This window comes from Equus caballus, chromosome 11, assembly GCF_041296265.1.
Source record: "Equus caballus isolate H_3958 breed thoroughbred chromosome 11, TB-T2T, whole genome shotgun sequence".
Classification (NCBI taxonomy): Eukaryota; Metazoa; Chordata; class Mammalia; order Perissodactyla; family Equidae; genus Equus; species Equus caballus.
This window is the reverse complement of record NC_091694.1, coordinates 38,707,787-38,720,910: the sequence shown is the minus strand read 5'-3', so window position 1 is coordinate 38,720,910 and position 13,124 is coordinate 38,707,787. Positions and strand designations below refer to the sequence as shown.

General features: G+C 41.7%; 1 protein-coding gene and 1 long non-coding RNA gene across 2 annotated transcripts; one reads left to right on the top strand and one right to left on the bottom strand.

The window, feature by feature from the left end:
- Positions 1–2,680: 2,680 nt before the first annotated feature.
- LOC138916282 (uncharacterized) lies at positions 2,681–8,404 on the bottom strand. Its single transcript, XR_011423324.1, has 2 exons — positions 7,900–8,404; positions 2,681–4,289 (listed from the first exon to the last, which is right to left on the bottom strand). It is a non-coding gene; the product is annotated as an uncharacterized lncRNA (long non-coding RNA).
- Positions 8,405–10,709: 2,305 nt separating this feature from the next.
- Positions 10,710–12,798, top strand: CCL11 (chemokine (C-C motif) ligand 11). The gene is made up of 3 exons (NM_001081871.1): positions 10,710–10,852; positions 12,047–12,158; positions 12,554–12,798. The coding sequence occupies exons 1-3, from the start codon at positions 10,777–10,779 to the stop codon at positions 12,666–12,668; spliced, it is 303 nt and encodes a 100-aa protein (NP_001075340.1). The 5' UTR covers positions 10,710–10,776; the 3' UTR covers positions 12,669–12,798.
- The last annotated feature ends 326 nt before the right edge of the window (positions 12,799–13,124 follow it).

Genomic DNA, 13,124 nt, shown 5'->3' with positions numbered 1-13,124 from the left:
TTGTTCTTGAGAGCTTGCTATTTGATAGGCATATTGTCAAAATTTTTATATTAACATATATTTTGAGGTAGTTTTCCTTCAAAAGCAACAAGAAACTGGAGACATGGTCTTAGTGACCCTTGAGAAGAAGAGATAGCAGGCCCTACTTGGTCCTATTTTGCATAAGGGAAAACTGAGTTGGAGGGCCACAATGTGGTAAAGGTTTCACAAGATAGAGAGGCAAGAGACAAGTTCTAGAATCATCTCAGCCTAAAACATACCATGTGGCCTTAGGGATTTGGGCACTGGTCCCCGTGGGCAATCAAATTGGCCAAGCCAAAATGTGTCTTTCTGCCTTGACAGAACAAAAGACTCTGAAAGAAACTTTGACCTTTCCCCTAACTGCCTAAAAGAATTTAAGATAGGGGCTGGCCCCATGGCCGAGTGGTTAAAGTTCGCGGGCTTTGCTGCAGGCAGCCCAATGTTTCGTTGGTTCAAATCCTGGGTGTGGACATGGCACTGCTCATCAAGCCATGCTGAGGAAGCGTCCCACATGCCACAACTAGAAGGACCCACAATGAAGAATATACAACTATGTACCGGGGGCTTTGGGGAGAAAAAGGAAAAAAAATTTAAAATCTTTAAAAAAAAAAAAAAGAATTTAAGATAAAAGTCCTGTCCCCTGGACAGGCCATCACCGTAGGTAACTCTGGGTATCGGTAGACTGGGAGGATCCTCGCCAAGCCCACTCTTATCAAAGTTCTGTTCACCAAACATTTGCTTGTCCATTTCCATGTGAATTGCCTTCCTCCCCTTTGAAGTCCCAAACCACTACTCCCAATACCCTCCTTTGTCTTTAGCTGAAGATGATGTTGAAGCTGGCAACTTGGCCATTATGGCAAGTTGCTCAGTTTTCCTGAGTCTCTTCCATGTTTGCATGTCATAAAGCTTTGTTTGATTTTCTCCTGTTATTCTGTGTCATGTCAATTTAGTTCGTAGCCTAGCCAGAAGGACCTAGAGTGGGTAGAGGAAATATTCTTCCTCCCCTACATCCCCAAGCCTCAAGACTCTATTCTTTTTTTTTTTTTAAGGAAGGTTGGGAAAAAAATGGATGTTAATGTCTCTTTCAAGTCTGTGTATAACTTTGCTTTATTAGAGGACATCTGGGCAGAGCTACAAAACAGAACCAGGAGTCCTGATTCCTGGGTCCTTTACCACTGATCACTTGCCATTCCTTGGAAAACACTTATGAAGCTGGGATTTTCCTTTTACAGTAGGTATCCAACTCCTGTCCATCACTCAGAGTCATTCCTGACTAAGACCTCACATTCATCCGACGCTTCATTCAACAGCCAGCAGTGGAGCTTCCCCCATTTGTTAGGGCCAACCAGGCAGCAGGATGCAACAGCTGCCAAACTTGGATGTCTAAAGACTTTGTTTATCTTTTCCCACTGGAGTTTTCCTGGTCCAGACTAAATTCTAACCCCTGGGAGGACAATATGAACATGGAAACTCACTTGGTGATAGGGCCTCCTAAACATCCAGCAGTTATGAAATTGTTCCTACCAAAGGAATATAATCACTTGGTCATCTTAGCCAAACACCTCTGAGGTCAAGAACATTCCAAACTTCTTGTATTGACACAGCTTCTGAGACCACACATGTGCAACTCAGGCATTCTTCGCAACCATCCCTAGTGTTACGTGTTTTTCCTTGGAAGCAGTAGGAAAATTGAGGTGGAAGCCATCGGGCCAGACTCGGAGTCCTCTTCTAGCATCCCTGGACCCATAAAATATTTCTAATGATAATAAATATGAACTTCCACTTACTGAGGATCTACAGTGATCTGATCATTCTTCTGAGCACTTTATACCTATTAACTCATTTAATCCACACAACAATCTTCTAAGGTAGGCATGATTGTTATCCCTATCTTAACCTAGCAAAGAGTGCTTAGTAAGTTGTCCACGGTATCAAAGCTGGTTATTGGCAGAGCTATCATTCAAACTGAGGATGCTGATTCCAGAGACAACACTAGAACACCTCTACCAGTGTTGAGCAGGAAAGAACAAGGAAGGTCCAGGTTCTCTGCTCCCTACTTGATCACTTTTTGTAGACCAAGTATTCTATGTTGGGTTTTTTTTTGAGGAAGATTAGCCCTGAGCTAACATCTGCCACCAATCCTCCTCCTTTTGCTAAGGAAGACTGGCCCTGAGCTAACATCCATGCCCATCTTCCTCTAGTTTATATGTGGGATGCCGCCATAGCATGGCTTGCCAAGCGGTGCATAGGTCTGCATCCAGGATCTGAACTGATAATCCCAGGGCCACCAAAGCAGAATGTGTGAACTTAACTGCTGCACCACCAGGTTGGCCCCTAGACCAAGTATTCTAGATGGGATCATAGAGATCGTGTAGGCCAGCAAGGGCACTTTCTTAATCCTGTGCCCATGATGGACATAACTAGGAAGCCACAAAACTGTCTTCTATTAATCCAAGACAACGCCTCAGAGTCCTCAGCACGCCTCTCTGTGTAAGTTGTAGCAATAAATTAATTTGATATATGAGGGTTCAGGAAAAGTCAAGAAAGGGCCTTGAAGTGCCTCCATGCCAGTATTCAATTCTGTATTCACCACAGTTGTAACCGAACCTGAAGTGCGTTCTCTCACCCATTGCACAGCAAGCCAATCTCTGACACCAGGTGTGGTGGAAGAAAGTAGGAATTTTATTTTTGCACAGCGCTGAGCAAGGAGAGAGGGCAGCTAACGCTGAAATCCCAAACTCCCCGAAAAGCTGAAAGGAAGGGTTTTTATTTGGGGTTTTAGGTAGGAGAGGGGGAGCATATAGCCTTGCTGGTCGGAGCTTTCCCACCAGCCTGTCTTTGGCCTTGAGACTACTTGCAGAGAGGAGGAAGCCTGTCACCCTGCTGGTCAGCAGCTTTCCCACCAGCCTGTATCGCTTTGCGGGGAGGAGATGATCCAGGTGCTTGTCCTTGGCGGTGTCTGTCTCCATGGAGGATAGTGGATTCTGGAGTCAGGAAGCCAGAGAGTAAACAGGGAATGAGTGTTTTGGTTTTAACCCCATATATGCTGGGTTTAATGTGGGGAAACTGATATCAGGGTCAGTATCAACTCCCCCCTATTTTATGTCCATCCCTGAATCTTGAGAGATTTGGGGCGGTGACCGATCTAGCTACTTCCTGCTGAAATGGGGCGTAGGTTGTTTCATCTCATTGAACCAGTCTTTTAATAAGGCAGTGATGCTGGTGGGCTCCTGAAGGCCTGTATCATGTAAGTAAGTAACCAGGTATTTAATAAGAAGTTTTTCTAGAGAAACAAAAAGAGAAAAACAAGGTTAATGGTTGGAGCAAATTATAAAAAAGTTTCTGAGCCCAGGGGGCAGCCAATCAAGATTCCTAGAAGTCAGGGTCGAAGCATCTTTTGCAGTTTGAATTGTCTCTCATGGTGTCATCGGGCACTCAGGTAGCTTTTTGAGTGGCTTACACAGCAGTAGACATGAATCTCTCTTAAGTTTATATTAGGTCCTCCAGCTTCAGTTTGTAAGGCTTTAGGAAAAAGGGCAGATTTAGTTTTCAATGACTCCAAATGAAAATAATGGGAAAAAACACTGAAAATGTTAGTTTGGAGGTTTTTAGCCAGATATTTTAGGAGACTAGAAGAATTCAAGACCCAGTTCAGTTAACAGAAGTAAAACAAAATTTCAAAGTCAATTGAAAAAACTAAAAACCAATATCTATAAACATGTGTTATAGTTTCCATTGAAACATAATTTTCCTCTCTAAAATCACCCTCAATTTCACTAGACATAGCCAAACTAAGACTAACTCATTTGCAAAATAAGTCTAGTTTTAATAAATTTGGCATAATTATTTACACAAGTACAGCAAGAATAGTAATTGATCATATAGGCTCTTTTAAATCTGCTTTGCTGGAACCCTATAAGGAATCTCAGGTTGAACTTTAAAGGCCTCTCAAGGAAAGCCAAGCAAAGGACGTGTTATCAGGTTCCGCCTGCAGTATCTACAGATTTGGGTGAATCCTTCTCTTCATGAGGTCCCCAAAGTATTGAGGTTCCTGTACCTGTCAGAGGGAGCGACATTCTTTGCTCAACCTTACCAGGTTACAGAACCCATAAGCACAGTACCAGGCCAATATTTCCAAGTGGCTTTATTCCAGAATGTCAACTTTCGTTCCTCAAAAGCTGTCTTGTTATATTCAAGCCTGTATGTTTTTTTAAATATGATGGTCCAGTCAAAGCCTTGGTAATATAACCAGTGTTTCCAATTGTGTCCTGTTAAAAGAAGAACAGATTCTTATTGGACTTATGCAAATAACTATATTGCCATAAGAATAATAATACTTACTCATCAGGGTTTTCTACATTCTGGAGGGCTCAGATAGGGAGGAAAAGACAAACGTTTCAATTTTGTTTATAAATTGTTGTAAGTCATAGTTCTTTAAGAGAATAGAGAAAAAGATTTTCTTAACTCTGAAAAAAAGCAAAACATCAAAAATCAGTAATATCTCAATCAAAAAGTCATAAAAATTATAATCATCCCTATCAGTTTATTTTGTCCTGTGTAACTGGTTCTTGATCTTAATCTTCTGTCAGCAGTTTGTGAGGTCATCAGTTTCCCTGTTGGAGTTCTGTAATTTTTACCTAGTTTAGTTTTACAATCTGAACGTTTATTGGAAACCTGTATTCTAGAGTGTCAGAGTCTTTTCCATGAATTTCTCTGAAGATGAAACATATTTGCAAAAACATCAAAGTAAAACAGTCACTGTTTATAAATAACAAAACATTCAAAAATGGTAACTGACAAAGGCATTTGATCATGTCTGTGATATGTATAATATTTTGAGATAATAACCAGGATTATAGCTGACGATCAGAACAGATCAGATAATTTTTTAAATATTTATATCAATAACATTCATTTATATAATACCATTTAAGAAAGTTTATCATTGCTTATTTGACAACGCTTCTCATGTAATTTAACATACAAATAAGCCTCATTAGTTTAGCTTTTTTTTTTTTTTTTAATAAGAAGAGAGCAAATTTCTCTGAGAAGTCCCAGGGGCCCTCTGAAAATCCCCAGAGAAACCTGTCTCTTCTTCCAGGTCAAAAGAAAGCTTTTATTCAAGACTTGAATATTTGTGTGTGTGCTTGTCAAAAATATTAAAAGCTTTAAAACATTTGTTCAGATAGGAAACAAAGTTCACTGCGAAACCCTGTTCAGGTATCTATTCCAAGTGACAACAAAACAGTCAAGGGGAAACAGAGTTAAAATAGTAAAAAAAAAAAAAAAAACCTTTTTGTAATCTTTTTATCAAGAGCAGATTAAAAATTTAGGAAAATTATCCTTTTAAGAAAGAGGAAACCAAGTTTTAATTTTGTATCAGTTTACTTTTGACATATAAGTTTATTTACTTAATTGGATTTACTTTAATCCTGGCCAACTTGACCATACATAAATCTCTTTAGGGCTTTACTTTTACAAACCTTTGGTTACTTTTTACATTCAGAATTTGTCCCAGACTTTAGGACAAATTTATCTTTCCCAACTCAAGAAACAAAAATATTTCCATTCTTTATATTTTTTTACTGAAAACATATATTTTACTTTCCTTGCATATAGACCTTTTAGAAATATATGTTTTCTCATAGAAAATTTCTCAGCACACATAAAACATGTTTATCAATAAACCTAAGCACTTTTCAGTCTCTTCGATATAAGAAACCAAAGGCAGACAAATATATGCTTAGTAGTTAACCTTTAATATTTTATCTTACGTGGAAATGACCTAGATACCCAATAAACTGTTATTATTTAACTTAACTTAGTAAAGCTATAAAATTTAAGTATCCAAAAAGATTTTGGAAGCTGATTTTTGAGTATGCAGACTATAAAACATAATTATTGTCCTTAAAACTCTTACCCAGTTTTAACAATTATTCTTAAAAACTTCATGTGACATTACAGCAGTTAACTATCTTCCTCAGTTGTTTTAAGTACATATATCATAATATAATTATTATATACATAATTATACAGATAATTATTGCTAAAAAGTTTTTCCAGAAACTTTTATTTTTTTACATTTATTTAGTTTACCTGTTCTTAACAATTATATTTAGATCGTCTACAAAAACTCCATGAGACGTTAAACCGACTTAGCTATTATACTGAGTTGTGAGTTTTGCTGATGAATTTTGTAGCAGAGATGACATGAGCTCATTTGACCAGTAAACCCAGGCTGTGTGTCTGCATTATAGCCAATGCTGATAACTTTGAGGACACGTTCATTTTAAATGAAACCAGCAAGCTTAAACAGGCTTTCATTCATCAAAGATCATTTTACATCATGTTAAATAACTTTGTCTCTTAGAAGTTTTTACATATTCATTAAAGACTGCATTCCATTATGAGAGATTTTGAATCCTCTTCTGAAACAGGTTTTCAGAATGGCCATTACAATTCCAAATTATCTCAAAAGTTTACTTATTTTTACTTATGCAATTTTAGATCAGGAATTTTGGGGGAGTTGAAGCGAAGCTCAGCTTGCTGGGAAGCTCAGCAAGAGAGCAGAAAAAAGCCGCAGATTTGGGTTTGGCTGCTGGCTTGTTTAATTATTTAATTATTTTCTCTTAAAGAGGCAGTAAAGTATTTCTAATTTTATTTAGAAGCCTCAAAAGATTAAAACAGGCTCCCCGTTGTTGCAGCTGGCTTTTCCAGTTGCATACACCAGTTTGGGTGAACTGTTTTTGGCCCGTTTAAGTATATCAATTTTTACAAAACTCTGTCTTGCTTTTCCTAACCCTTATACTTTTAATTATAACTTACATTAGAATTTTATTAACAAGTTTTGGTATTACAATATTGTTCAGCGGAAGCATTCCCAGCTACACATAGCATTTATTCCCAAAGAAAACATTCAGGCAAAGTTGACATAACCTCTTCATATAATATTAGCTTAAACACTTTAATCTTTATAGTTTTATTAATCTTAGTAGCCTAACTGTTGCCCCAAATAATTGTTGGTCAGGTTTCTCACTGTGATTTTTGCCTCCTGACCTTGTACATTTTTCAAACTGGGGTAAATAGAACAGCTTTGTCTGATGTCCTCTAATGTTGGGGAGCAAATAGGGGGGTCCCTCTAGCCCATCCAACCTTAGGCAGTGTTTCATTAAAACCTTTCTTTTAGCTTCATTCATATCTGTTCCCTTTATCCCATTTTTCTTTTAATAACTAGCTAAAGATTTTTATCCCATTGGGATAAGTCCTGTGACTCTTCCCTTTCTGATTTCTCTTTGTTGACACTTTCATTAGCATCTATAAGACCACAAGAAGCTGAGACCCCAAGTTGAATTAAGTTCTTAAGACTAGTCATTATAGTTTCCTCTTAATTTGGTCTTTTCAGAGGTACCAAGAAAACAGTTGTTTATCATAAGAGCTCTCTAAAAACTTTCCCAACTTGAGGATCCATCATTTGGCCATTTTTTTTCTCTCCGGCATCTAAAGAATGTTGTGGCCACATGGTTACAAAAGAAAATCGTACCTCTTTAGACACTGGCTTATCTATAGGTCGACCATCAGCCACTTTTTCCCAAGGAGCTCTTAGGTGGAATAAATCCAGCATCTCCCATGTTAACACTTTTAAAAGGACAGACAAACAGACAAACAACAACAAATGCCAAACAAGCGCGCATTCCCAAAAACCCTCGGCCACAAACGGAAGCCAAAACAAAGACCAAAACCAAAAACCAAAGAGCTTCCAGTCCCAGCTTAGTCCGTGTCCTGCACTCAGTGGGCGCCCACAAATGAGGATCCACCATGAAGATCTTCCCAAATGAGCAAGGACAAGGGACCTCGGTTGTGCACACCCAGGGGACTTACCAAAATTTGGCCAGGGCATCGCGGTGACTTCAAAACAAATGGAGCCCAGAGGGCTGCCGGGTACCCGTTATTTCTGGCCGGTCCTGTTGGAGAAGGTTAACACAAAAACAAAACCAAAAGCTACTAGCTACTTACAAGAGACATCTTCCTAAGTCCTAAAGCTAGTTTCTTCCACCACCAAAGCAAAAGTGCCGTGGGCCGACGACATCTGGTTAGCAGCCAGTCTCTTGGGGCTGTCCCTGAGACAGGGGGCTCAGGCAGCTGCAGCACAGCTTCCAAGAGAGGCCTTTAGCCAGAGGCCGGTGTGCCACAGGCGAGACGTCCACCCGGGACATTGTCCCATCTGGGTCACCAAATTGATACCGAACCTGAAGTGAGTTCGCTCACCCGTTGCACAGCAAGCCAATCTCTGACACCAGGTGTGGTGGAAGAAAGTAGGAATTTTATTTTTGCACAGCGCTGAGCAAGGAGAGAGGGCAGCTAACGCTGAAATCCCAAACTCCCCGAAAAGCTGAAAGGAAGGGTTTTTATTTGGGGTTTTAGGTAGGAGAGGGGGAGCATATAGCCTTGCTGGTCGGAGCTTTCCCACCAGCCTGTCTTTGGCCTTCAGACACTTGCAGAGAAGAGGAAACCTGTCACCCTGCTGGTCAGCAGCTTTCCCACCAGCCTGTATCGCTTTGCGGGGAGGAGATGATCCAGGTGCTTGCCCTTGGCGGTGTCTGTCTCCATGGAGGATAGTGGATTCTGGAGTCAGGAAGCCAGAGAGTAAACAAGGAATGAGTGTTTTGGTTTTAACCCCATATATGCTGGGTTTAATGTGGGAAAACTGATATCGGGGTCGGTATCACAGTGATCTCATTAAAGATCTTAATTAAGGACCTCATTAAAGACTGCCTGCTCTTGCACTGTCTCCCACAAGGAGTCCTTGTGTGGCGCACAAAGAAGATATATGTGGGTTCTTGTCTCCTCTTTCTCTTTGAGAATTTTAGTCATCGGGCACCTTGGGTGTGACATGTGCTCAGGGGAGAGGGTGAACTAGAGCGCTGTCTTCCACACGTGTTCCTTGAATCCTTGGGCTGTGAGAGCATGGGGAACCACCCATTCTGCTTCAAACAGACCCACTCCACTATGGCGGAGCTGATGAACAGGGTTTTACTGTTTGATCCCTTTGGAAAAAAGACTTTAGCAGCCAAGCAAATCGTTTAGAAATGCACAGGAACCTCTCTACTGTTTTCCATAGGGGCTGCACCAATTCACGTTCCCACCAGCAGTGCACCAGGGTACTCCTCTCTTCGCAGCCTCGTCAACACCTGTTATCTCTTGTCTTTTGGATAACAGCCATTCTAACAGGTGTGGGGTGATATCTCATTGTAGTTTTGATTTGTGTTTCTGGGGAGATGTTTGTCAAAGTGTGCAAACTTTCACTTATAAGATGAATAAATTCTGGGGATCTAATGCACAGTGTGAGGATTATAGTTAATCATACTATATTATATACTTGAAATTTGCTAAGAGAGTAGAACTTGTGTTCTCAAGACACCAAAAAAGATAAAAAAGGTAACTATGTGATGTGATGGACATGTGAGTTAACTTGACTGCAGGAATCATTTCCCATTGTATACGTATATTAAACTATCCCATTGTACACCTTAAATATATACAATCTTTATTTGTCAACTATTCATCAAGAAAGCTGGGGAAAATGAACAAGAAGTCAAGAGCAGGGGCTGGCCCCGTGGCTGAGTGGTTAAGTTCGTGCGCTCCGCTGCAGGCGGCCCAGTGTTTCGTTGGTTTGAACCCTGGGCGCGGACATGGCACTGCTCATCAAACCACGCTGAGGCAGCATCCCACATGCCACAACTAGAAGGACCACAACAAAGAATATACAACTATGTACCGGGGGGCTTTGGGGAGAAAAAGGAAAAAAATAAAATCTTTAAAAAACAAAACAAAACAACAACAAAAATGAAGTCAAGAGCAATAGGAACTATCAGTTCTGATGTCCTATGACACGAAGATTCTGGGGAACTAAGATTCTATGACCCCTGGATTGAACTATTGGGGTGAGGTTCTTGTTTGCTCCCATTCCTGGGTTCCCAGAGCCTGGCAATGTTCAGAGCTGCTGAGATCTCTCTGCAGCTGGAGGGGAGTCTAGCAGAAGCTTTAGGGCCCCTTCCTGGCCTCCAAAATCCTACAGACCACCATGCGAACACAGGGACCAGGGGAGGTTCTTGGATCTCCTCATCTCTTCACGCTCTTTGTTTTCCTGCTTCTTTCGCCAACCCCAGATGTTTCATGTCAGGGAAAACAGAGCTTTTAAGAATGAGCCCCTCGGGGCCAGCCCCATGGCAAAGTGGTTACATTTGGCACACTCCAATTCGGAGACCCGGGTCCGTGAGTTTGGATGCCAGGTGCAGACACTACTCGTCAGCCCACCTGTGGCTGTGACCCACATATAAAGTAGAGGACTAATGTCCCTCAAGCAAAAAACAAGGAAGATTGGCAACAGAAGTTAGGCCAGGAGTAAATATTCCTAAGAAAACAAACCAAAACAAAGAATGACAATCTCTCGTTACTCTCCGTGCTCAGTTATTGCACAAGCATACACGCCCTTCCCCACTTGGAGGGAAAGGTATTTCGAGTCTCCTTCCTCTGGTTTGTCCTGTTAACTTGCCAAGATGTGGAGCTTGGTCAGCAATTCAGGACACCCCTCCATCATGATTTGGCCATGACCCTGCCCAGGGACAGCTTCCTTGGAAGCCCCCACCCTCCCTGCTTCCTATAAAAGGCAGGCAGAGCTGCAGAGCTGCAGAGCAGCAGAGACCAGCCCAGAAACCAACAGCTCTCACGCTGAAGCTCGCGTCCTCGCCCTCCAGCATGAAGGTCTCCGCAGCCCTCCTGTGCCTGCTGCTCACCACGGCCGCCTTCAGCACCCAGGTGCTGGCTCAGCCAGGTGAGCCCCCCTCTCCCTATGGGAAAGCTAAGCACCTCCAGAACTATCAGATCAGCAAGGATCTGCAGAGACTTGCCACAAATCCTGCATTTTAAAGATGGGAAAAGAGGTCCCATGAGTGGATAAGAAATGCCCAGACCTCACAATCAGTGGAAGAGCCGTAACTAGAAACCCCGGCCCCTGAGGCCAGTCTCCATGTTCTTTCCTGACATGAGTATTGAGAGAGATGCCAGGTGTATGTACAACCCAGCTACCTTCACAGTGTTTAGGAATAGGGCACACAAAAGACCCTTTCTTACTGTGGGCACAGTGGGCATCTGGGGCAGTGGTGGAGGGGGCAAAAATTGCTTAATTGGAGAATTTTTACGGGACTCCAAAAGCTTTTCAGAAACTTTCAGAAACAGTGGTTAGAGGAAGGGAATGAGGTCCCAGGGGACATATTTTGACTCTGTTTGGGAAAAAGTATCTAAATGTTTATATCATAACTCACTTTTCCATCCTCTGATGACTTAGATTTACTGCATGTGTCAGTCCGAATAAGAACGTGGATGCTGTGGTAACAATCTTAAATTATCAGTGGCTTAAAACAACAAAGGTTAATTTCTCGCTTGTACTAAACATCTGTAACGTACTGGCGAGAGCTTCTCTTCATATACTCGGGATTCTTGATTGATGGAGCAGCCGCCCTCAGGAACATTGCTGCTCCCTGTGACGAAGGAAAAGAAAGCTCCCAAGAGTCTTGCGCTGGCAATTACAAACTCTGGCTCAGAAATGACACCTCCCACTTTGTCTTCTCACTTATGGGTCAATACTAGTTAATCGCTCTAACAACCAAAAGTGGCCAAGAAATGCAAGTCCACCGTGTGTCCAGAAAGCAGAGAATGGAGAATACTTGGTGAAAACACGATGACTATCACATAGTCACATAGCTCCTCGTAACGACAAAGCTAGAGCTTGTTACCTTGACCGAGATTTTCCATACCCTAGCCCAAGGTGATGGGTCCCCAGTGTACAGCTGGGGACCTTGAATCAACAGGCAGAGGCACAGGACCTCAGAGCAGATGGTGTCTATATCCACCTCTTACATTTCCTTGCCTTCTCCTAAATTTCCTTCCTTCCTTACAAAGTTATGTTTTAATATATCTACATATCATTAGTGGCTTATCCTTTCTTTCATTTCTCCCCCAAATTCAGTTTCTATCTCGACCGTCTGCTGCTTTAACGTGGCCAGTAGGAAGATCTCTTTTCAGCGACTGCAGAGCTACAGAAAAATCACCAGCAGCAAATGTCCCCAGAAAGCTGTGATGTAAGTAGACAAAGCTCGACCTCTCCCAGCCCCCAAATTAGAATTTCTAGGAGGCAAAGGTCAAGAACTGCATCAGAGTTGCTTGGAATCTTGGGAGTCATAGACTCAGAGAGTTCCAATGCTATGAATTTTCACAACACGAAATTTTCATTCCCAGCTCCCTGCCTGAAGGCTTGTTTGGGTCATACCAGTTCCTTTGAGTCAAGAGCACAGATGGCTTTACTGGGCCGTCAAGAGCTGCAGCTAAGCCCCAGCATCCCACCCTTCCTCTCTCCCCTTCCTCCTCTCCCATAGCAAGCCCTTCACCCCATGACAGATGGTCCTAGAAGGTTTAGGGTTAAATGGACACAACCTTGAAAGAGGATCCTTCTAACTGCTTCCCTTCTCTCCTGCAGCTTCAAGACCAAACAAGCCAAGAAGATCTGTGCTGATCCCAAGCAGAAGTGGGTCCAGGATGCCATGAAGTACCTGGACGAAAACTCCCGAACTACAAAGTATTCATCTTTTTGAGACCAAATCAGAGCCAGAGGAATGCCTGATTCATCTTCCCTGCTCTTCCTAAGATGTGTCCTGAGATAATTTCATCATCATTACAAAAGGAATGGCTTTTATTTAATAATTAAAAAATACATATATTGCATTTAAGTTATTGATGTTTTTAAACTTATCTTCTATGAATATCAGTTGTTTTTAAAATCCAAAGCTTTGGTCAGGTCCCTTCCCTCTGTGAGCTCCAATGCAATCCCCTGCAAAATATGAGAAACATTACTCCTCTCTTCCCTACCTCCCTGGAATCTTGTAGCGACCCTGGCCAAGATCATCAATATGAAAGTATTTTCTTTTTCTAAGAAGACATTGTTCTTGTGATCCAGAGGTGTGACTCATAACGTTCAGTGGAATTAAATTTACTTTAGGAATACATAAAAATATTCATTTTTAATTACAATCAGCTGTCACGTTTTTGTG